This window comes from Numenius arquata, chromosome 5, assembly GCF_964106895.1.
Source record: "Numenius arquata chromosome 5, bNumArq3.hap1.1, whole genome shotgun sequence".
NCBI classification, from domain to species: Eukaryota; Metazoa; Chordata; class Aves; order Charadriiformes; family Scolopacidae; genus Numenius; species Numenius arquata.
In genome coordinates this window covers 55,680-77,722 of record NC_133580.1, presented here as the reverse complement: position 1 = coordinate 77,722, position 22,043 = coordinate 55,680, and the positions used below count along the sequence as shown (strand labels likewise).

Genomic DNA, 22,043 nt, shown 5'->3' with positions numbered 1-22,043 from the left:
GTGTGCTCACACACATTCATACACACTCACCCCTGTGCACATGTGCTCACCTGCACATGCATGGGCTCATACGCAAGCATCCCTCCGTGTGTTCATGCTAACATGCATATGCATGAGCTCCAGCACATGTGCCCACCTACACATGTGTATGCTCAGCCCCCCCATGCTCATGCCCCCACATATGTGTGCGTGTGCTCAAACCCCCCTGCCCTCATGCCCCCACACGTGTGTGCATGCTGACACACATGTGGTGGGGCCACCCAGTGGCGTGCTCTGCCTTCGCACTGCGACTCCCCCCACCCTCCCCATGGCCACGGGGCTGCCATGCATGGGCAGGAAGCCTGCACTGCCCTGACATAGGGAGCGGGTGCCCGGCCCCTCTCCATGGCACCCGGCTGGCACGCAGAGGCCCTGGGAAAGGCATTTGGCCAGCAAGGGAACAGGGGCTGTGCCCACCCACACCTCCTTGCCATGCTGGGGTGAACCAGGGTGCCTCGCAGCCAGCTCGGCAGCAGCAGCACCACGCCACCCCTCTCTGGCACTGCCACCTGCACTGGGCCATCCCCTTCCCGGTGCCCCCCCAGACGTTCTGGCAGCAATGCCATAGCTATGAGTGCCAGGTACAATGCGCACCCATCACCCAAATGCTACGCCCCTCCCATCCACCCCTGGGGAGGGGTCCAGGCACAGGCCCATGCCCAGACCTAGCCTGGTGGCACTGGGTGCAGAAAACCCTCTGCCCACAGCTGCACCCCAGGTGCCTGCAGTGCCACAGGGGCATTTGTGGTCACCAGGGCTTAGCTCACCCCAGCTGGAGCATCCCCCAGCCCCAGTGCCACTGGCTGGGGACACAGGGACAAACCACACCAGACAGAACGCAGACAGTTGTGCAGCTGCTGCTGCTCCTTTACTGTGAGAGAGGCACAACGGCACAAGGCAAGGCATGGGCACCGGTACACACCCTGGGTGCTGAGGAGGGCTGCCGGTCCCCCCCCAAGAGCAGCATGTCCCCCAGCTCCTAGTGGGTGCGGTCTTTGGTCCTAGCAGTGTACCTGGGCAGGCACAGGGGTGGCTGAGACAGGGGACATGCAGGGGACCCCACTCCTGCCAGGCACCATCCCAGGGCAGGGCCAGGCAGGTGTGGGGTGTAGTGTTGAATGGGCTGGGGGAGCCACAAGGGGAGCAGCCACTCAGGGGGGCTGCTGCGGTGCCAAGGGGCTCGCTGGACCCTGGGGCTGGGCTCCCTGGACCCGAGGGGCTCGGGCTCACCCTGCCTCCCCAAAAATGCTTCCCCTGCCCCGCCGGAAGCTGCTGCTGGTTGCGTGAAATCCCTGTGCAAAAACACCATTGAGGTGCCTGCCCATCCCACGGGCACAGACAGTGGTGGGGTGGCAGAGTGACACAGGGTGAGGCCAAAGTGCTATTTGGGGCTGCTGCGGTACAGAGGAACAGGTGCCCTGTTTCGTCCTTAGCATGCTTTTTCCTCTATTAACCCTTCCTGGTGCCAAGGCAGAGGCTGGAAGCGGGGGCTGGATGAGGCCGGGTGGTCCCAGTGCCCACAGCACTGGTGGCTACAGCTCCCAGCACCCCATGCCCTGGCAGGGCACCATCTCAGGGGCACCTACCACAGTGTACCCTGGGAGAGGGGTGCACAGCAGCCACCAGCACCCGCCTCAGCCCCCCCATGGTGGCTGGGGGCAGTGGTGAAGGGGTTAAGGTCCCACTGGCCAGGGCCATTGTTTTGGACACAATGGAGAGGAAGAGGATGCTGGGGGCCAAAATTCCTCCAGCTCCCACCGGACAGATGGACAGAGCTGGACAAACAGACATGATGGAGGGCGAGGATGGTTTAACCCTTCCAGGCACTGTGTGGGGAATGCCCTGGGGCAGCCGGGGGACCTTTAAGGCACATGGTGCAGCACAGGCACTGCTGTAGAGGGACCCCCGCAGGCACAGAAAGATGGGAGGTTGCAGGATCCGTCCATCTGGTTCTGCTGGGCCACAGGGTGCTAGGCGGCCATCGAGCCCAGGGCAGGTCTGTGGCAGGACGCCCCCTGCCAGAGCCTGGACTGGCACCCCCTCCCCTGCTCGGTAAACAGGAAAAATAAATAAAAGGCAGGGGCTGGACAGATGGACGGATGCAGGGAGAGCCCCCAAGGGGCCGGATTCACTTTGGCAGCAAGCTGGGGCCGTGGCCAGGGTCCTGGGGGGAGGCTGGGCAGGGGGCTAGTAGCCCTTGGGGGCCTGGCCAAGGCTCTCGCGCAGGCAGCGGAGCTGCTCCTGGCCCAGCTTGATCTTCTCCTCCAGCTCCCGCTGCTCAGCAATGAGGGCTGACTTCATCTTGACAAAGTGCTGGTAGTCCTGGAGGTGCTCGGCGGGCAGGTACCGCGCCACCATGGCGCCCACTGCCTCCTCACGCCGCCCTACGTGCTCCTTCAGCTCCTTGGCGTCCTCCAGCTGCGCTGCCAGCAGCCGTTGCTTTTCCCGCAGGGCCACCTGCAGGCGAGACAGGTGGTGTTGGCAGGGTGTCCTGCACCCCAACACCCCGTGGGTGTCCCCCTGCCCCATGCCCACCTTGTCCTCAGTGGGGGCGTGCGGCCCCAGGCTGTCGAGGGCGGTCTCCACCCGGGCCAGGCGCCCCGAGAGGGAGAGCAAGAGGTTGACCACCTTGTCCAGGTCGCCCACGAAGAGGCGGTACTTGTCAAACTCCCCCGGGGTGCAGAGGGCTTGCAGGCGGGCAGCCACGTCCTCGCCCAGCGCCCCATTGGCACTGATGTCCTCCTGCAGCCCCCGCTGCGCCTCCCGCAGCACCGCCAGCTTGCGGCTCAGGCTCTCGATCAGCTGCAGCTGCCGGAGAGAAGGGGTCAGGGGCAACCGGGGACACCCCCTGCTGGGACTGGGGGATAGGCACACGGGTGCCGGTGTGCCATGCTGCATGGGACCCACAGACTGTGAGCACCTGACAATGCCCCCAGTTCCCATGAGCTACCAGCAACACTCCCAGTCCCTCCGAGCACCAGGCAGTCTCAGTCCCTGTGAGCTACCAGCAACGCCACCAGTTCCCACGAGCACACAGTGATGCATCTGGTCCCCACAAGCACCCAGCGATGCTCCCCATATCTGTGACCATCCGGAAACGTCCCAGTCCCTGCAAGCACTGAGCAATGCCCCTGGTCCCTGCGAGCATCTGGTGATGCCCTTGGTTCCCACAAGCCTTTGGTGACATTCCAAGGCCCGCAAGCACCCGACAACACCCCAGGTGCTCACATGCATCTGGCAATCCCAGTAGCCCCTGTGAGCACCCAGTAACATCCCTGGTCTCCACGGGCACCTGGTGATGTCCCTAGTTCCCATTAGCAACCAGTGCTGCCTCGGTCCCTGTGAGCATCTAGCAATGCCCCCAGTCCCCGCAAGCACCTGGTGATGGCAGAGGGGAACCCTGAGGGCATCGTCCCCAGTAGTGCCCGCTTTACCTTCTTCTCCACCAGCTCGCGGTCCACCTCCTCCTCCTCCTCTTCCGAGCTCCCCTCCACCACCTCCGGCAGCTCCTTCACCTTGCCGAGTGGCTCGGCTTTGCCAGCTGCCGTGCCGTAGTATGCCGGGTAGGCAGTAGAGCTGGCAGCACTCCCGGGGGGTGGCGAGATGGGCTCGAAGCCCTGCCTGTGGGGACAGGGGCTCAATGCCGAGGGCAGTGGGGGCAGCCTGTCCTCGGCATGGCGCCCAGTGCTTCACCAGCCCTACCTGTCCTGCACCAGGGCCTCCAGGTGCCAGTCCTGCTGGAAACGTTCCCGCCAGGCCTGCCGCTCCCCTGCCACCAGCAGCTCGCCCATCACGTCGGTGGTGGGGCCAAGGGGGGCCAAGGGGGCCAGGATGCTGGTCAGGGAGTGGTCCCTGCCTGCCACGTCCCACAGCAGCTCCTCCGAGCCCACGCGGTGGGGCTGGGGCTGGCCCCCCTGGCAGCTCACATCCTCTGCTGCTCCGGGGCTGGGCTCGGGTGCTTCTGGGGTGGTGGGGCCAGGGCCACCATGGAGGGGCAGGGAGCACTCACCCACCCCGCGGGGGGCAGCCCAGCCCCGCTCCTGGTTCCGGCCGAGCCTTTGGGGCTGCTCCTCCATCTCCCAGGGGTGCTTTGCCTTTGGCCGCTCCTCCCCAGCCCCCGCAGCCCTGCTGACACCCGCCCGGGGGCACTCACATCAGTTCCCCTGCCTGCCCGTCGGGGATGGGGACACACTGGGCCAGGCCACCCCCAGGGAAAGGTCAAGGACACCCCTCACCCTGAGAAAACCCCACAGCACATCCCAAGGGGTGGATTAGGAGGTTCAAAGGGCCACATGGCCCCAAAAGCCACCCCATGTCCAGGCTGTGCACGCAGCCCCGCTCCCATCCCTGCGCCACAGCGGTACTTGCCTGCAAATCTCGGCGCTGCCAGCATCAGGCTCAGGCGTCCTGTGGAGCGAGCCAGGGGGCTCAGGTCGGGGCCAGGCACCCGGCAGGGCAGGAGGGCGAGCGGTGTGGCCCCGGGACCGGCCCCCCTGCTCCCCGGTGAGGCTCTGTGACCGCTCACGCACGGCCTCGGCGATGCTGCGGGTCGGCACCGGGGCGGCAGTGAAGGCAGAACCGTGCCCAGATCCGTCTGGCAGGCGCTGGGACGTCCGGCGCTGCCTGTACTTCTCCCAGTTGGGGGGAGGCGGGCGGGGAGGTGGGGGGCCCTTCTTTTTCGGGACACCAGTGGGGTCCAGCTTGGCACGGAGAAGGTCCCTGCGGTCGCGGCCCCGGGGGCTGGCAGGCTCCAGGTTGAGGTGGCTCTCAGAGAAGGCTCTGCCCCGTAGCGGGCGGTGCAGGGGCTCTGAGGGGCTCTCAGGGGAGCGCGCCAGGCGGTCGCCATCCCACGAGAGGTCGTGCGTGGACGTGGCCCGGTAGCAGGGTGGCCACTCTGTCTCCGAGCTCTCAAAGCAGGGGCGGAAGGGGCCGAGCCTCGAGAAGCCCAGTTGGTAGTGGGAGAGCTCACTGGGGAGAGAAGGAGGCACCCATATTCCCCCCAGACAGTCACCCCCCCCGCAGTTCATGCCCACCCCCTGCCTCAGTTTCCCCAGCTGGAGTCACCATCACCCAGCCCCACTAGTGGGGGAATCCCGGAGTCGCCCGGTGCCCTCGCACTGGGCACAGCCCCCCAGAGATGCCCCCAGCCCCCATGGGATGAGTAAGGAGGGACCCACCCACACCCCCCCAGGCACCTCCTCGTACCCCCAAGCCCCGCTTGCCCATGGAGGCATGTGCACCCACTTCACAGGGCACAACGTGGCTGTGGCCAGGACACTAAGGGAGGCACTTTGTACATCACCAACTAAAATCACACTGGTCCCCACGCCCCACTGGCAGAGGTCCTTCCCAAGTGGCGTGTACATCCTGGCACTGGGCATGGGCTCACCTGATGGACTGGCTGGCTTTCCTGGTGACCGCTGGCGGTTCCCACTCATCCAGAGGAAATTCCTGCGTGGGGGAAGGAGAGAGAGTGTGAAAGTGCGGTCAGCATCCCCCTCCCCAGTGCCCTCAACCCATCCCCGTCCAGGCACAGGAGGCATGCAGGGGGTCTGCAGGACCCCGCCACGGGCACAGTATCCTTCATCCCAGCCCTGGGGGTGCACTCTCTGGGGGTGCAGCGTGGTGCCAGTGCTGCTGTCCTGCGGGGGGGTGGTTCACTTACCGGAGCGAAAGCTCTCCGGGGGGGCCAGGCATCACTCTCCTCCCGCCCAGGGCGGGGGGCTGGGCAGCAGCAGTCAGGGCAGCGCACCCAGGGCTGGGGGTGGCAGCGGCAGGCGTGGCTGCGGGGCAGCGGCGGGGGGCACAGGTCCCCCCCGCAGTAGTGGCAGGGCTCAGGGCGCAGGGAACCCCCATAGGGGTAGGAGAAGCCCCGCAGGTACTCCAGCTCCCCTAGCCTGCCCAGAGGCTTGTAGCAGGGGGGCTGCTCCCGGCAGCACTCGGCGTAGGGGCTGGCAGAGCCAGGGCGGCCGGCCGAAGGGGATCCGTAGGGCTGGTCAATAGAGAGGCGGCGGGTGTCCCGGCGCTCAGGGGGCTGGAAGGCACTAGGGTCGCCTGCCGGGGGCTTGCCATGCCGGGGTGGCACCAGCCGGCTGCTCTCCTCGAAGAACCGGCGGCGGTCGGCAAAGGGCAGGAGGACGGCCTCATCGCTTCCCTGCGGCGGGGAGCTGGTGGCCGCCGGCCCCTGGCCATAGCCCTCCAGCTGGCTGGGGCTGGGTGAGTGCTGCCGCTGCAGCTTCCGCTCCGGAGACCAGCGCCAGCGCCCCCGGCCCATCGGCACCACCCGCTCGGGGGATGGGGGCCCTTTGGGGACTGGCAGTGGGTCAGGCGTGGGGATACCCCGGTCCCCCAAGTGGCTGGGGTTCCTGCCATCCTCGCTCGGTGCAGGGCTGAGACGCTCAGCTGGGGTGCGGGGTCCCTCTGCCGGCACGCTGCCCTCGGGCGGCTCCTCTGCCTCCTCCACGGGCTCCTCGCCCGGCGGTGGGGCGCCGGGACCCCGGCTCTTCTGCAGCTGTGCCTTGCGCCGCTGTATCTCGTTGCGCAGACTGGTGGCGAAGCGGTCACTGCGGCGGCGCATCTGAGCAGAGCGGTGGGGAGGGCCCCCAGCCCGCCGGCCCCCCACCCGGCTCTCCTCCTCTGCCGGCCCCTCAGTGCTGCGTGCCAGGCTGGACCCCGGCCCGTCCTGCCCGCAGGCTTGCTGTGGCTCAGGGCAGCAGCGGCAGGGTAGCAGGCGGTGGCACGGTTCCAGGCAGACAGGGGGGTCCTGGGCAGCCGCCACGGACCCCGGCCGGCTGCCCTCTGGGTGCAGCGGGGAAAGGGTCCAGCGGTGCCCGTCGGGGGCTGGCGAGGCTCGCCCGCTGCTGGTGCCCACCTGGAGGGAGCGGAGCTGTGAGGCCAGCAGCTGCTCAGGAGCACTGTGCCGGTGCGGCGCGTGGCCCTTGAGTGGAGAGAGCAGTGGGTTGTCACCCACTGCCGCGGCATCTGGCGCTCGGTGCACGCTGCCATCTGGGTACAGCCGGTTTCCAGGCTCCGCGCTCTCCCCCCCGAGCGGCTCAGCTGGGCACCGCTCCGAGTGGGAGCTCAGCATGTAATACTGGTCGGCAGAGAGTCGGTCCTTCATGGGGTGCGGTGCCGGTGTCCTGCCGCCCGCTGCCTCCGCCTCCACGTCCCGCTGGCAGAGGAAGGTGTCGGAGATCCACCGGCCCTTGGCATGCAGCATGTCTGCTGACACCGACACACGGCGCCTGTCCCCTCCTCCGGACGGGGCTGCCCGCAGGCTGTCCCTCCTGACAGGGGGTTGGGGGGGCACGGGCGCCCGCCAGGCCTCAGGGTGCCTGCTGGTGGGCAGCTCAGTCCCCGTGGTCAGGTAGCGCCCATCAGGGGGCTTGCAGGGGCCTTGAAGGCTGGAGTCAACAGAGGCAGCCTCCTCGGGGCGGAGGGAGAGGGCGCAGTCGGAGGCGATGGAGCTGGCGGAGAAGGAGCTGTAGGCCGAGTCCCGCTTGCTGTGGTACATGACCTGGTCAACGGGCGAGGGGTCCCCTTCATAGTAGGCCTGGCCGGGCTGGTCCAGGCTCTCCATGCTCCCGATGGAGCTGCTCCGGTCGGTGCTGCAGTGCCGGGACAGCGGGTTCCACTGCAGGGACAGCTCGCTGCCGCCCGGCCCCACGCCGGTGTTAGGGGCGCCTGCCACCCCCCACCCAACTCCCCGCCAGCCCCTCCAACGGGCACGAGATCCTGGGGAGCCAACACCCCCCCACCACATACACCCCTCCAGGGACAGAGGGGCACAGGCCAGCACAGCCCCAACCTGCCCTTCACTGCCAGGTTTAGGGGCAGCACCAAGGCTGCCCTGGCACTGGCAGGAGGAGCGGGGACCGGGACACAGGGCGTGTGTGGCTCTGGCTACTCGGGACCTGCCGGCTCTGGCAGGGGGGGCACGGGGACTCAGCAGCTCCTGGTCGGCTCCGGGGGAGCCACCGCCCCTTCCTGCCGGGATCTGGCGAGTAAACAGTGAGGGGAAAGGGCAGCGCAGCAGCAGGATGGGGGGGATGCGCAACAGCAGCCTGGGGCGAGCATCCACCCTGCACTCCCCGGCCCAAGGGGGTGCCCCGTCCGCCCCCCTCCCCTTGCACGGTCCCAGGGATGCCCCGGGGGTGGGTCGGGGGTCTCACCTGACATCACACCCCGAGGGCCAGGAGAGGCTGAAGGCGTCAGCGGGGCAGTGCATGGTGGGGGCGTCGGGGCGGCTTTCGGCGAGCTTGGCCACGTGCCAGGAATGGGGCCGGAGGACGGGCACGCTCCTCCTGCCAAGAGCAACAGCGGGAGAGGACAAGAATGGGGAGGAAGCCGGGCCGAGGAACCGGGGCTGAAGTCACTTCCTACGGGGCTTCCTGTCCCCCCCAGGCCAGCACTCACCCAAGGGGGACGGCGGCGAGGAGGGTCCAGCCCTGCCTGGCGCTGGGCAGGGGGATCCCACAGTTCCCCACCACTGCCGGGGCTCCCCTGCCTGTAGCGTCCCTGCTGCCAGCATCAACAGGGGTCTGAGGACGTGGCCACAGCACAGCCCACGGGCAATGCCCCGGCAGGGTAAGGGTCTCTGCTGGGACTGGACCAGCTCCACAGGCACCCCAAGAGACCCTGGGGCCACATCTGTGTCCCCAACGCACGCCTGACCTTCCCCCCTTGCTCCTTGGTCCCTCAGCATCTGCAGCAAGAACCGGCCACATCACGTCCCCTGGGAGGGGTCCTGTGCCAGGCCCTGTCCCACCCCCTGTGCCAGTCAGCTGTGGGGGTTTCCAGTCACCCCCAGTGCATACAGACAGCAATGTCCAGTGCCACCACACAGACATGTGGGCAGATGCTACCTCCTGTACCCCCTAAGCGCCCGGTGCTGCCCCAGCCTCCACTGGGTGGGTAGGGAGAGTGGCGGGCACGAGCTGCGGGGTCAGCACAGGGGTCCCTCCCCCACAGAGCCCCCAAACTCACCATGGATGATGCTGAGCCCTGGCACAGCCCTGTGGCACCCCCTGCCCCGTGGACAATGCCCTGTGCCGCCCCAGCCCCGGCGTGCGCCGAAGCTGGAGTCCAGTCGGGACGCAGCCGGGGAGTGGATGTGGGTCGGGGGGGGGTGGAAGAACTGCCTCTCCTTCCTCTCCCGGGCAGGCAGTAGGCAGGCAGCAGGCAGGAAGGGAGAGGAGCGGCCACGCTCCAGGATACCGCCCAGCAAGGGGGTGGCGAGCCTGCCGCGCTGCCCCGGCTCTGCTGGCAGCACAGCAGGCTGGGGAACCCCCTACCACCACCACCATGGGGTGCTGGTAGCCACGGTGGGGCTCCCCACTGCTTCCCACCCCATTCCAACATGGGGCACCCCCAGGCTGGAGACAGGGGCACCACCAGCTCCCGCCAGCCCCCCAGGCAGGTGATGCCCCCCAGGCCACCTCCACCCCCCCCCAGCTCGCAACACTGCCAACCTGCGGACGATCATCTTCAGGGTGCGGTAGGAGCCCTTGATGAGGATGAGAGCCTCCTGGCGGGACCCATACAGCGGCGTCCCGCTGATGTTCACCAGCTCGTCACCTGGCTGCAGCTGGCGGGACAGCGCAGCCTTGCCCCCGTCCTCCACCTGGGTGACAGAGAGGGGCGTCAGCAGGGGCACAGACCCCCAGAACAACCTGGGGAGGGTGTTGCTGCCGCTAGGTGCCAGGGGAGAAAGAGGCTTCAGAAAAGGGGTGTCTGCGTCCTGGGCACCGCAGAGCGATCTGCGGCGCCGGGCTCCCCCCCTGCCCTGGTCACATGAATTTCTGAGCAAGAAAAGGGCATTGGGGAGGGGGGGGAGAAGAAAAATGTCCCGTCCCAGCAGATTCCCCCGCGGGCGCGGGCAGCACAAGGGCCCTTTGTCCAGCGCAGATGCCAGCCCCCCGACGCTGCTCCCGGCCCCACATCAGCCCTGCCTGGGCACCCGTGGTTATTTTGATGCCCAAAGGGTGCCATCACACTGTGCGCACCCAGGAGAGCCAACAGCAGGGGAAGCACCAAGCTGTGCCCAGCCCTGGCACCCACGGCCAAAGTGAGCCTGGTACCCAACAGTGCTGCGGCGTGGAGGACACAGACACATGCTGCTGCCGGCACAGAGGGGCCCATCCCATCCCCTTCACCCCAGCAGGTAGGTACAGCGCGGGCAGCCCTGAGATGGGCAGTGCCCAGCCAGGGCAGGCAGAACGCCCGGTGATGGCATTTATTTCTGCCCATCCTGCTGCTCCTGACAGCTGGGGATTGCTCTGCCCAGCCCCTCACACTGCAGGGCTGGCAAGCGAGTGGTGGCGGCGTGGTGGCAGTGGCAGGGGGCATGCAGGCGCAGGGGGCATGCAGGCACATGGGGCATGACCTGGGGTGCCCTGTGCCCCCATGCCCAGCATGGATGTGGAGCCCGACCCAGCTGGACCCTAGAGCTGCTGGCAGGGTGACATGCAGAGCTGGCCTGGCCCCATGCCAGGGCTCCTGTGCCCACCTTGCCCATGGCTCCTCACCCTGCCCTGCCACTCCCAGCCCGGCAGAGAAATGAGCTCTGCCTGCAGCACCGTCTCCACAGCCCAGGCTGGGCGGCAGCCAGGCCTCAGTGCTGGGGGGCACCTGTGGCTCCCCAGCCAGCTGGCCACCACGTAGGTGCCCCCAGGCACCCCTTCTCAGCCCTGCTGCCAGGCAGGGCTTGGGAGGCATCCCCCTCCCCTTGGGCAACATGGCACCTGGGGAGCCAGGCAGGGGCAGCCAGGCCTCCTGCCTAGCCCAGCACTGCCCCATGGCTCTGCCAGGCATGGCTGTGCCCAGTGCCCCATAGCCCTCCCAGTTTTTCAGGGGCATGGATTGCAATGACACTACACGATGCACAGACAGGCTGCCCTCCCATTCGGGAGTCAGCCGTGGGGGGGCTGCCTTCCTGGCAGGGGCCCCCAGCTGCCTTGAGGGCTCCAAGTCCCACCATGCACTGGCTGGAACACCCAGGTTTAACCCCTGCCATGCTGCTGCCGCTGGGCAGCCCCGGCAAAGCGAGCAGGCAGGGCAGGCTGCACCTTCACTCCAGTACTCTGCCCACCCAGTCCTACCAGCCACGGGGCTGAGTCAGTGGTGATGGGTCATCCCCCCCCAGTGCAGGACACCACTGGGGCTGCACCCGCGCCTGGGCCACCCCATGCGCCAGGACAGACACGACTCAGTCCTGGCATTGCTCACCAGGAGCTAAATCTGGCACAAACAGCCCCTTGTTCTGCCTTCGCCACCAGTGAACTCACCGCTGGCAGCCAAACCCAGTCGCCTGCTGCCCTGCCTGGCTGCGCCGGCCCCGGGCACTTCCCTAACACCGCTCCTGGCGTTCACTCTGAGCCCTAATGATGGGCATCAGCTCGCTCAGTATCTGCCTGCCCCAGGAGAGACTTGTCTTAGGAGGAGGCACAGCCATGGCAGTGCCCAAGCTGTGCCTACCCTGCCCCACGCAGACCGCCCTCCCTGCCCCTGACATGCCAGGGGGGACCTGTGCCGGCGGACACCCAGCAGCCCCACGAAGCCCACGTCAGCCCTGCCGTGGGATTCTGCCACAGGAAGGGATCCTGCCTGGAGCAGGCTCAGAGGCCAAACTGTCTCACTGAGCGCCAAGACCCTCTTCCCCTTTCCGGCGCGGGGCCCGGGGCCCCCTGCACCGCAGGCGGGGGCTACCCCCTCCCCGCACACACCTCGGCCGGCCACGGCGGCGGAGCAGGCGCCCCGGGGGACCCTCCCCTGAATGCACAGAGCGCTGGAACAAGCCCCCTTTGTCTACAGAGCACACGCGGCGGCGGCGGCCCGGCTGGGGGAGCGCGGGGGCCGGCACCCCCCAGCCCGCAAGGACCCTCCCCCCCCCCATTCTCGGCGGCGATGGGGAACGTCCCCCGGCTCCCCTATCCCCCCCTCCGGACCCACTGGCACCCACCGCCCCGGAGCCCAGCAGCGAGTCGCGGGGCGGGCAGCGGCCCTCCCAGCAGGGCCCCGGCTGCCGCCCGCCGGCGGTGCCACCCCGGGGCGCAGGGCAGGGACCGGAGCCACTTTTCCAGCTCCCCCAGCCAGACCACGCTGCCCGCGTCCCGGCGCGGGGCGTGGAGGGCCCCGGGGGGCGGCCAGCCCGGCTCGGGGCAGGGAGGCAGCCCCGGGGCCGCGGCGCAGCCCGCCCCGCCAGCACCGGGACCCGGCAGGACGGTGGCACCGGGCGGGCGGGCAAACGAACCCCCCGGTGACCGGCCGGGCTCTGCGGGGAACAGGGTGCCGGGGCACCCCCGGCTGCTGCTCGGCTCCCAGCGGGCTTCCCAGGAGGGCGACGCCCCGGCGGGAATCCGTGACCCCCTGCCTGGAGGGACGTCGCGGCCACGGGGCCCCCACCCGCGCTCCCGCGGCCGCGGAAGGGACGCGGGCGGCAGACCCCGCGCCTCCCCAGCTCGGCACCGGACCGCGACGGCAGACCCCTGTCCCGGAGACGGCCCTGTCCACGCGTGTCGGGGGTGCCGAGACCGGGCGGACTCCGGTGTCGTCCCCCCCGACCCCGTGGTCCCCGCCGTCCCCGCAGAGATCGGTGCCGGGGGTGCCCGTGGCCGCGGTACCCGCGGTTGGGCACGCGAAAGGGTGCTGCCCTCCCCGACCCCGGCTGCGCCCCGCGGGACGGGACCGGGGGGGACGCGGGGGGCTGCCCCCGCCGCCAGCCCAACGGATGTGCCGGAGGAATTTCTTCCTGCCGCCGGGCCCGGGCTGTCCCCCCGCCCCTCGGCCCCACAGCTCCCGCTCTCCCCCGCGGCTCGGGGTGGCGGGTCGCGGGGGTACGTGGGTGCGGCGACCGCCACGGCCCAGCTCCGCCGCGCCGGGACCGGCGACCCCACGGCCGGGGCTCCCCGTGCCCCCCTTGCCGCCGCGCTCCCGGTGTCCTCCCCACTCCCGCGCCCCGCCGCGGCTCGGGGGCCCCTGGCGGGGGGACACCACGGAGCCCACGAGGGACCGCGCCCGGCGGCGCCCACCTTGGAGACGATGAGGGGCTCGCCGTGCTCCAGCCCGCCGCGCAGCGTGAAGCCCCAGGGCGCGCCCCCCTGCAGCTGCACATGCACGTACTGGGGGGCGCCGGGCCGGCCCTCGGCCCGCTCCATGGCCGCTACCGCCCCATCCCGGCCCGGCCCGGCCCGGCCCGGCCCCGCGCCGCCGAGGAAGTGACACCCCCGCCCGCCCGGGCGGAGCGGAGCGGGGCCGAGCGGCGGGGCGGGGCCCGGCCGGCACCGGGGCTGCTCCGCCGCCGCCAATGGGGCGCGGGGGGGCGGCGGCGGTCGGCTCGGCATGGCACGGCACGGTATGGCACGGCATGGCACAGCACGGCATTGCACAGCAGGGCACGGCATGGCACAGCTCAGCTTGGCACAACATGGAACGTCTCAACTTGGCTCAGCTCAGCTTGGCACAGCTTAGCATGGCACAGCTCAGTTTGACACGGCTCAGCTTGGCTCAACTAGGCACAGCATGGCTTGGCTCAGCACAGCATGGCACGGCCTGGCTTGGCTCAGCCCAGTTCAGCACAGCCATGGCACAGCTCAGCTCGGCACGATTCAGCTCAGCTCAGCATGGCATGGCTCCGCATGCAATGGCACAGCACAGCACTGTGCTACTCAGCTCAGCTTGGCATGGCACGGCTCAGCTCAGCCCAGGGACCTGCACTGAGCTGCTTGGTTCAGCCTGGCATGGCCCAGCCAGCACGGTTTGACTCGATCCACCACAGTTCAGTTCAGCACAGCACAGCACAGCACAGCTCAGACCTGCACAACTTGGGATGGCAAGGGGTCCATCATGGGTTGGCTGGCCCGGCATGGCTCGGCCCAGCATGGTTCAGTGCAGCTCAGCTGGGCTGGCACATTCTGGCATGGCTCAGCATGTCATGACACAGAGCTGGCATGGCTCAGTTTGGTACCACCTGGCACAGCCAGGTACCTGACCTTCTCTGGCTCTACTTGGTTCAGTGCAGTTCAGCTTGGGCTGACATGTACAAGCAAGGCTGGCAGAGTTTGGCTTGGCACAGCGTGGTGGGCCTGGCTGAGCTTGGCCTGGCACAGTTCAGCACAGCACAACTCGGTTTGGCCCAGCACAGCATGATGTCACCAGGGACCAGCACCAATCGGGCCAACCTGGCACAGCTCAGCCTGGCATGGCACAGCTCGGTTTGCCACAGCTGGGCCCAGCACAGTGGCATGGTGTGGCCAGCGGTTCAGCAGCGCTCACAGGGATGCAAAGGGATGCCTGCTCAGTGGCAGCGGGGTGATGCAGCCCCTACCAGAGCCCTGGGGCAGGAGACTCCCGTGACTCCCCACCCTGGCAATCACACTGGCGCCCTGAGCCCCGCTGCCTGCGGGCGAGCACGCACTGCCGCCTCCTGTCTGGCCTGCCCGGTCCAGCCCCCACCCTGTCCTGCCGGGACACCCCGGGGTGTGCGTGGCTGTATGGCCGTGCTTCTCCTCTGCCTTTCCCCCACCAGGCCCAGGAGAGGCTGCTGTGCCCCTTTGAGGAAACTGAGGCAGGGGAAGGAAGTGGCAGGTGGCATCTGGGGGCAGTGGGAGTACATCGGTGGGTTCCCGGGAGACCCTGGGAGTCCTGCTCCTCCCATTCCCACCCGGGGCCCCAGCTCTTACTCATCTCCTTCCCAGACATCACAGCCGGCTGGAAAGCTCTGCCCTGCCAGCAACGCCTGCGGCCCCGGCTGCCTGCAGGCTGGCTGGGTGCAGCGCCGTGGCCAGGGAGGTTGGGCTTGCTGTGCCGGGCTGGCAAGCGACTGTGCCCAGGCTGGCTGTGCCCGGCCTTGCTCAGCCCCGTGCAGGACGGGGGCTGAGCAAGTTTGTATTGACAGCCCCCATCCATCAGTGCTTGCCCTGAGCCCTGCCTGCGCCCTGCCCTGCCCAGCCCAGCTGCAGGCAGCCCAGGACATGTGCCCTGTCCTTGCACCGGGGGGTCTCAGGGCATGGGATTGGGGTGGTACCCGGGCTCTTTGTGGCACTGGACCCCACCCAGCAGTGATGCACGGCCCGCCTTTGCTGTGCCCCCAACTCGTGGCCTGTTCCTGCCTTGCTTGGACTTTTCCCAGCCTCCTCCGGGCTCAGCTGCCCCCGTGCCCTTTCCCAAATGAGTAACCAGGGCTGCCTGGCCAGGCGTGAGGGCTCTGTGCCTTGGCTCATCACGTGGCCCCACACCCCATTAAACACCGCATCCGCCACCCCCACCCCGGCACCCCCCCCGAATGGCCCTCCCTACTGTGCCCTTATAGCACTGGGAAGGGTGGGCAGCACCCAGGGCAAGGCAGGCATGAACAGCCCCCCCCTGCCTGCACCAGTGGTTCCCAACCAGAGCGTCTGTGTGTCCCCCTGGCTCCCTCTGTCCCGGCAGGGGAGCAGCAGTGTCCTGTGGGGGTAGGCACTGTGACAGGCGCTTTGTGGGGCGCATGGGCTGCGGCTGCCTGCACCCTGCACTGTGGCGCGTCCGTGGAACCCACCTCGGGGAAGCACCACGGAGCCACAGAGCAGCACCGGGGCCGGGGAGCAGCCTTCCCTGTGAGGGCAATGCCTCAAATGACCTGTGCCAGCGAGAGAGTGGGCGTCAGCCTCACAACCCCTCAGCCTTGGGCAGGTGCCGGGAGAAAGACCTCGGAGATGGGATGGCCAAGCCCGGCGAAGTTGTGGGCACGGTGATGCCCGCAGGGTGGGTACCACCGGCGGAGCCGGCCGCCCTCTGCGCCGCCGGGCCCCGTCTGGCTCCGCCACGCCGTGTGCCTCGGTGGCACGGCCCCTGGGCTCGGTGCCCACCTCCGGCTGGGGACAGCGAGACACTGGGCAGCCTGGCTGCGGGAGCGGACCCCCAGGCTCTGTGCCCGCTTGCGGCAATGAGGACAAAGGTGCCGACCACCACTGCCGGAGGCGGGGGGCGGGCCGGAGGGCCTCTCACCGCAGCGGACCCCACGCCGGGCTCCAGCTCCCTCCCCTAGGACCCAGGGAGCTCCTGGCCCTTTAAACCCTGATTGGGGCCGTGCCTTTAAAAGGGGCCGGGGGGCTGGTCCCTCTCGCCCTGCAGGAGGAGGCTAGCCAGGAGCAGGTGGGCTGAGCGAGCTCGTCCTCCCAATCCACCCCATTTCACCCCCCTCCACCTCACTCTCCCTCCCCGGCACTTTTACAGCCCCTGTAGCCAGGCTCCTGGCCGTCTGGCTCTGCCCCGGTCTGGGTTTTAGTCGGGAATTTGCACCGCTTTTTGCATAAAGAGAGGCCCTCTCCCCCCCCCCCCCCCCCCCCGTTCCTGTGCCACGCTGAAGCAGCTGGCATGGTTGTTCTGGCTTGATAGCAGCTGGCAGCGCCCTGGGATCTCCTTTTGCTTGTGCCCACGACCAGTTCTGCCTCTCCGGGCTGGGGAGAAGCATGACCGCAGGCTCCCCCTGATCCTTCTGCCAGCCAGCCTCACCTCACCCCCCTCACCACCCCTCCACACCTATCATGGCTCTGCTCCGTCCCTTCACCAGCCTCCTCCTCCTCCTCACGGTGCCCCTTTCCCAGCCTGCAAACCGGTCCCTGCTGCCCCCTGGCTCCCTGCCTGCTGTCCCCTCCCTGCCCCTCCTGCAGGCTCTGCAACTGCGGGCACCGGGCAGCTGGGGCTGGAGAGCGGGGCCAGCAAGCAGGCAGCCCCTCCGCTACATGCTGAGCCTGTACCGGCGTGCTGCCGACCGCGAAGGCCGGCCCCGCCGTGGCCGCAGCCTGGGCACCAACACCATCCGCCTGGTCCGGGCCAGTTCCCATGGGGGTCAGCCCTGGGCAGGTAAGGAGCAGGGAGGCAACCGAGGGCAGTACAGGGGCTTAGCGGAGCCGGTGGGGTGGACTTGAGCCCTGGGGGGGTCTCTGCCTGCCTCCTTCCCCCTCTTCGGTGTCCTGGCCAGGGCTGGCACATCCTCTGCCCTGTGGGCCTGCCCTTGGCCATGGGGTCCCCCTTGGCAGGGGGCCCAGGCTCTCCCTGCCCCAGAGCTGAAATTGCATTGCTGGCCCTCTGTGCCCCTTGCTATCCTGCCCGATGCTTTGCCAGGCCAGCGGTGTTGGTGCAGAGGTTGGGAATTGTCCCTGCCCTTTGCCCATCACCCTGCTGGCACCTGGCTGTCATGGGCTTTGAAGGTGGTGGTGCCACGGGCTCTGCTGCACCATGTGGGGCTGCAACAGCACCCTGGGGGAAGGCTGTGCCGGCGTGGTGCTTGCTGTGCTGTACCAGGGGGCACTGACTGCTGCTTCCCTGCAGGTCGCTGGTACACGCAGCCCCTCACCTACCACCTGGAGGGCCAGCCCGAGGCTGAGCACCTTCTCCGAGCCACTATGGTCTACCTGCCCAGCCTGCCACTGGCTCGCGGCCGCCTCCTCTGCGCACTGGAGCTGGCATCCACTGGCAAGACACCTGGGACACTGCTCAGCCCTGCCACCCGTCCTCGTCATGGCTGGGCCGAAGTGGACGTGACCCCTTACCTGGTGCCAGGGAACAGCAGCGTGGGGAGCCTGGCACTGCGACACATCTGTGTGCATGCTGGCCGGGCAGGGGGCAGCGATGTCCCAGTGGCCCCCAGCCACCCCTTCCTCCTCCTCTATCTCAACGACACCCAGGTGGGGCTAGCACCTCCAGCAGCAGAGCCCCACCGGCACCGGCGCGACACGGGGATGCTGGCCCATGACCTGCCCGGCTACCTGCGGGAGCAGGGAGGGGAGAAAAGCGACTGCTCCCTGCGCCCCTTCCCTGTCAGCTTTGCCCAGCTGGGCTGGGACCACTGGATTATCGCTCCCCACCGCTACAACCCGCGCTACTGCAAGGGTGCCTGTCCCCACCTGCTCCGCTACGACTACCACGCACCCAACCATGCTGTGGTGCAGAGCTTCGTCCATCAGCTGGTGGATGCCAACGTGCCCCGGCCCTCCTGCGTTCCCTACCGCTACAGCCCCATCAGTGTCCTCATGATCGAGCGTGATGGCAGCATCCTCTACAAAGAGTATGAGAACATGATTGCAGAGTCCTGCACCTGCCGGTAACGCTGATGCCCTGGCACATCACCCTGGGCTCTGCCTGTCCCTGCTGGATCCGGACTTTAGGGTTTGTCTTGCTCTGCTTGGGGTGGGTTCGTCCCCCCTCCCCGCGTGGCACTGCTCTGCGGGAAGGTTTTACAATGGCAGTTTTATGTAAATTGTAGGTTTTTAAAGGCAGGAGCCTGTGCTGGGGCGGTTGCCCCATGGCATCTGTCCTTCCTGCAGCCCCACAGTCACTGCCTGTTTTTGGGGGGCGGGGGGGGCTTGGCCTGATGCTCCCAGGGAAGAGCTGGGTCCCTGGACTGGAGCACAAAGCTCTTAAGAGGTAGCTGGGGGTCTCCTGGTGGAGCCAGGGCAGGGAGGGCAAGTGGTCCAGGTGTCCCAGTGCTTGGCACTGAGCTGGTGCCGTCAGTATCTGGTGCAACCCTGCCCGTGGGACTCCTTTCCAGCTCGCACGCACCCCCTCCTGTCTAGTCCCAGCTGTGGTAGCACCTCACCAGGCTGGGAATTGGGCTGGGGAGGAGGGGGGGAAGCCCCTCTCCTCCCCTGCAGTTTTGCTCTGGGGGGCTGGGAAAACTGGAGGACCTGAGCTGCCAGCTCTGCTCCTAGTGCCAGGGCCAGGCAGCTGCCTGCACTGGGCTCTGCCCGCTGCTTCCTCTGCCACCCCTGTCCTTCACCTCCTTGGCTTGCCCTCTAGCAGGGCTCGGGTCTCGCCCTATCCCAGGGGTTAGACCCCCGTCGTGGTGTCCCTCTGCCTTCTCGCACCCTTGCTGTCCCACGGGGCTTGGGCTCTGCTGGACTCCCGGCCTGTCCCCGTTCTGGAGGGGTCGGTCCCACTTCCAGCACCCCTGCTGCCTGGCTTTTCTCTATTTATTGCTGACTGTGTAAATAAATAAATTGATGGATTTTGCTAAAGACCATCTTGGCCTGTTCTTGCTCTGCCCCCGGGGTGCAATGGGTACCCCCCTGGGACAGGCTGGTGTAGACTGTGTCACCGTGCTGCCACCCTTGTTCTCGCACTGGAGAGGATGGGTGCTGCTCCCTGCTGCATGCAGGGGGTGAATCCCAGCTGGTTCAAGCAGGAGCTGGGAGAGGAGGCTCCCCTGGGAGCATCGATCCTCCCTGGGGCAGGGGGAACCACATGTGGCTGCAGGCAGCTGCCTTGGAGGAGCTGGTGACAAGAGATGCCCCACATCCCCAGGGGACCATGAGTCTGTCACCACAGCCAAGGCATTTATTTGGCTGCCAGGGTTATTTTGGGAAGGTGTCTGCAGGCAAACCCGCCTGTACCTGTGTTTGCAAGTCTGGAGCAAAGTTCTTCTTTGAGCAGTGAGGCATGGGTGGCAGATGTAATCTTTGTACCCAGTGCTTGGTGGCACTGCCACCTGCCAGCTGGGTACTGCCTCTGCATCCTCAGCTTGTGGCTCCTGCCAGGGTCTCATCTCTCGCTTGGCCTCCAGCCCCGTTGCTGGCCCAAGCTCTGTGGGGATGTTTCAGCACTTCTTCCCTGCTGTGTGGCAGGGTGCTGCTGGCCCCTAGCCCTCCCCTACCTGCCAGTCCTGAAGTTTGTCCCCCATCTTGGCAGAGTGAGCAGCTGCAGAGTCCCAGGCTCTGCTCCTGCCCTTTGCCCCCAGTTGGCTGCATAGGAGCTGCCTCCAGCCCGGAGGCTGTGGGGAGGGGAACATCTTCTGCTTTTTTGGAAGCTCATGGGCCTGACCCCAGGGGGAAGATTTTCCCTTGTCAATCATTAAGCGTGTGGTGTTGACTCACCCGGGCAAGCAATGATGAAAGGCATGGGAGCTGGGCATGCTCCCAGCCCTGGGCACCACTGGATGCTGGTGTCTGGTGCTGCCCCTGGCAGGAACCTGCACCCCTCGGACCTGCTGGGTGCCCAGAGATGGGTGGGCACTGGGGGGGTGTCTGTCCTAGCCCTGTGTTCTCATACGTACCGTGTCAGTGGCTTTTGTGCCCGCTGGGCCGGACCCCTTCCCAGGGGATGCCCAGGCACCTAGGGGCTGCCCCAGCACTGCGATGTCCTCTGTGCTGGTGCTGGGGCAGGCACTGCTGAAGGGACAGAGGAGCAGCAGTTCAGGGAAAGAGCTGCTGTCCCCGACTGACCGCAGCACCATGCGTGTGTCAGTGCCGGGGGTGCCAGGGCAGAGCTGGGTGGAGGGAGCAGGGCCCCCGGCCATGCTCGGAGGTGGCTCTTCCTGGGAGTCTCACACCCATGTGAACCCCTCGGGCACAGCTTGGCACCTCACCAGCACCAGCCCTGAGGGGAGCACCAGTAGCCCTGGCTTTGGGGACAAGCCCCCCTCTGTTCTGTGGCAGGGGTCTTGCCTGTGGGGCTGCTGCCCGCGCTGGGAACTGCACCAGTGCCCTACTCTCCCCTAGACCAGCCAGTGCATCCCTGCCCCCTCCTGCCCTGCTCCCAGCCCCTTCTCCTCCCCCAAACCCCACTCTGGGGCTTTGTTCTCTCTCTACCCATCCCCATTCGCTACCCCACCTGCTGTCCATCCCAAGCGGGCACTGCCACCTTGCACACCCCATCCTCTGGGGTGACACCGGGCAGGGAGGGGGGGACCTGCACCATATGCCTTAGCAGCATCTGGGCAAATCGGAGCTGGGCATAGCATAGGGGTGGAGCTCAGCCAGCTGTGGGGTGCAGCTGCCCCCACAGGCACCCTGTGGGGACTGCAGCTGGAGGCAGACAGTGATGCCCAGGCACCAGGTACCTTGCAGGTGCCCCATGGATGCCCCGCAGAGGCGCTGGCAGCCCCAGCCAGGGTGTGGGGGGGTGACATGGGGCTGCCCTGCCACCTGGGGCCACTCAAATATTTGTGCAAGGCCGTGACCGGGGAGGAGCAGTGCCCAGTGGAGGCACTGGACGGACGGAATCAGCAGCACCATGGCAGCCTCAGCCCCTGTCGTGCCGGGTATCAGTCGAGGTGGCAGGACCAGCAGGGCCCTCTCTGCCCCCCCCCAGGCACTGCCACCGGCCTGGCGCTGCTCCTCTCCCTCCTCTTGCTTGTCCCCAGCTCCCTCCAGGTGGGTCTGGGCATGGGGGGTGGGCACCAGGGGCCAGGGGGCTTGGCACTCACCTCCCTGCCCCATCTGCCCCTCTGGGTGCTGCAGGAGCGTGGGGGAGCGGGGGGTCAGGCAGCCCCCCCGGCTGCCCCGCGTGACGCATTTCTGGAGGATGGTGGGCAGCAGACCCCTGAGTGCCCACCGCCAGCACAGCCTCGAGTGCATCACCAGGGCCTGCAGGTGAGCGGGGACCCCTGCCCGTCCCCCGCATCACCCCGTGCCCAGCCCAGCCTGCGTCCTTGGGATCCTGCACGTCTCCATCCCTACAGTGTCCCCAGCACTGGGACCTCCCCCCATGTACCTCGATGTCCCCAGCCGCAGAGCCCCACTAGTATCCCAACCCCACCAGCCACCTTTGCTTTGGAAATCTCCACGCTGGGACTCCCGCTGCCCTCGGGGGTTGCCCTCCCATGCACCCCAGCCCCTGTTGTCCCCCATGCCCAGCATAGGCACCCCTTGCAGCCCAGTCCCAGCGGAGCTCAGCTTTGCCCCCATCCCGGGGGTGCCCCCCTTGCAGGGACCCTAGTGCAGTGCTCACGGCTGCTCTGCCCGCAGGGCCGGGCGCTGTGCCCCACACTACAAGTGCTGACAGCCACCAGCAACCCCCAGAGAGTCCACTCCATGCTGGGACCACCGAAGACCGGGGTGCACCCTGCGCTCACTGCCGGGACAGGACTGCTTGGGGAAGGACCGTGTCCCTGAGCCCCCCGGGACAATGCCAGGCTCGGACATTCTGTGCAAGCAATAAACCCACTGCCCCCCTGCCTGCATCTGGCAGCTGCCTGCACCTGGGCAAGGACAGAGTACACGTGTGCCAGGGACACCTGGGTGGCACAGGGA

At 67.7% G+C, this 22,043-nt stretch overlaps 2 protein-coding genes across 2 annotated transcripts; one reads left to right on the top strand and one right to left on the bottom strand.

Moving 5' to 3' along the window:
* Window positions 1-880: 880 nt before the first annotated feature.
* On the bottom strand, window positions 881-13,193 carry SHROOM4 (shroom family member 4). The gene is made up of 10 exons (XM_074147799.1): window positions 13,068-13,193; window positions 9,510-9,661; window positions 8,211-8,342; window positions 5,705-7,688; window positions 5,429-5,490; window positions 4,408-5,007; window positions 3,742-4,164; window positions 3,474-3,660; window positions 2,575-2,847; window positions 881-2,496 (listed from the first exon to the last, which is right to left on the bottom strand). The coding sequence occupies exons 1-10, from the start codon at window positions 13,191-13,193 to the stop codon at window positions 2,227-2,229; spliced, it is 4,209 nt and encodes a 1,402-aa protein (XP_074003900.1). The 3' UTR covers window positions 881-2,226.
* A 3,366-nt stretch (window positions 13,194-16,559) lies between these two features.
* Window positions 16,560-18,122, top strand: BMP15 (bone morphogenetic protein 15). Its single transcript, XM_074148220.1, has 2 exons — window positions 16,560-16,878; window positions 17,347-18,122. The coding sequence occupies exons 1-2, from the start codon at window positions 16,560-16,562 to the stop codon at window positions 18,120-18,122; spliced, it is 1,095 nt and encodes a 364-aa protein (XP_074004321.1).
* Window positions 18,123-22,043: the final 3,921 nt, after the last annotated feature.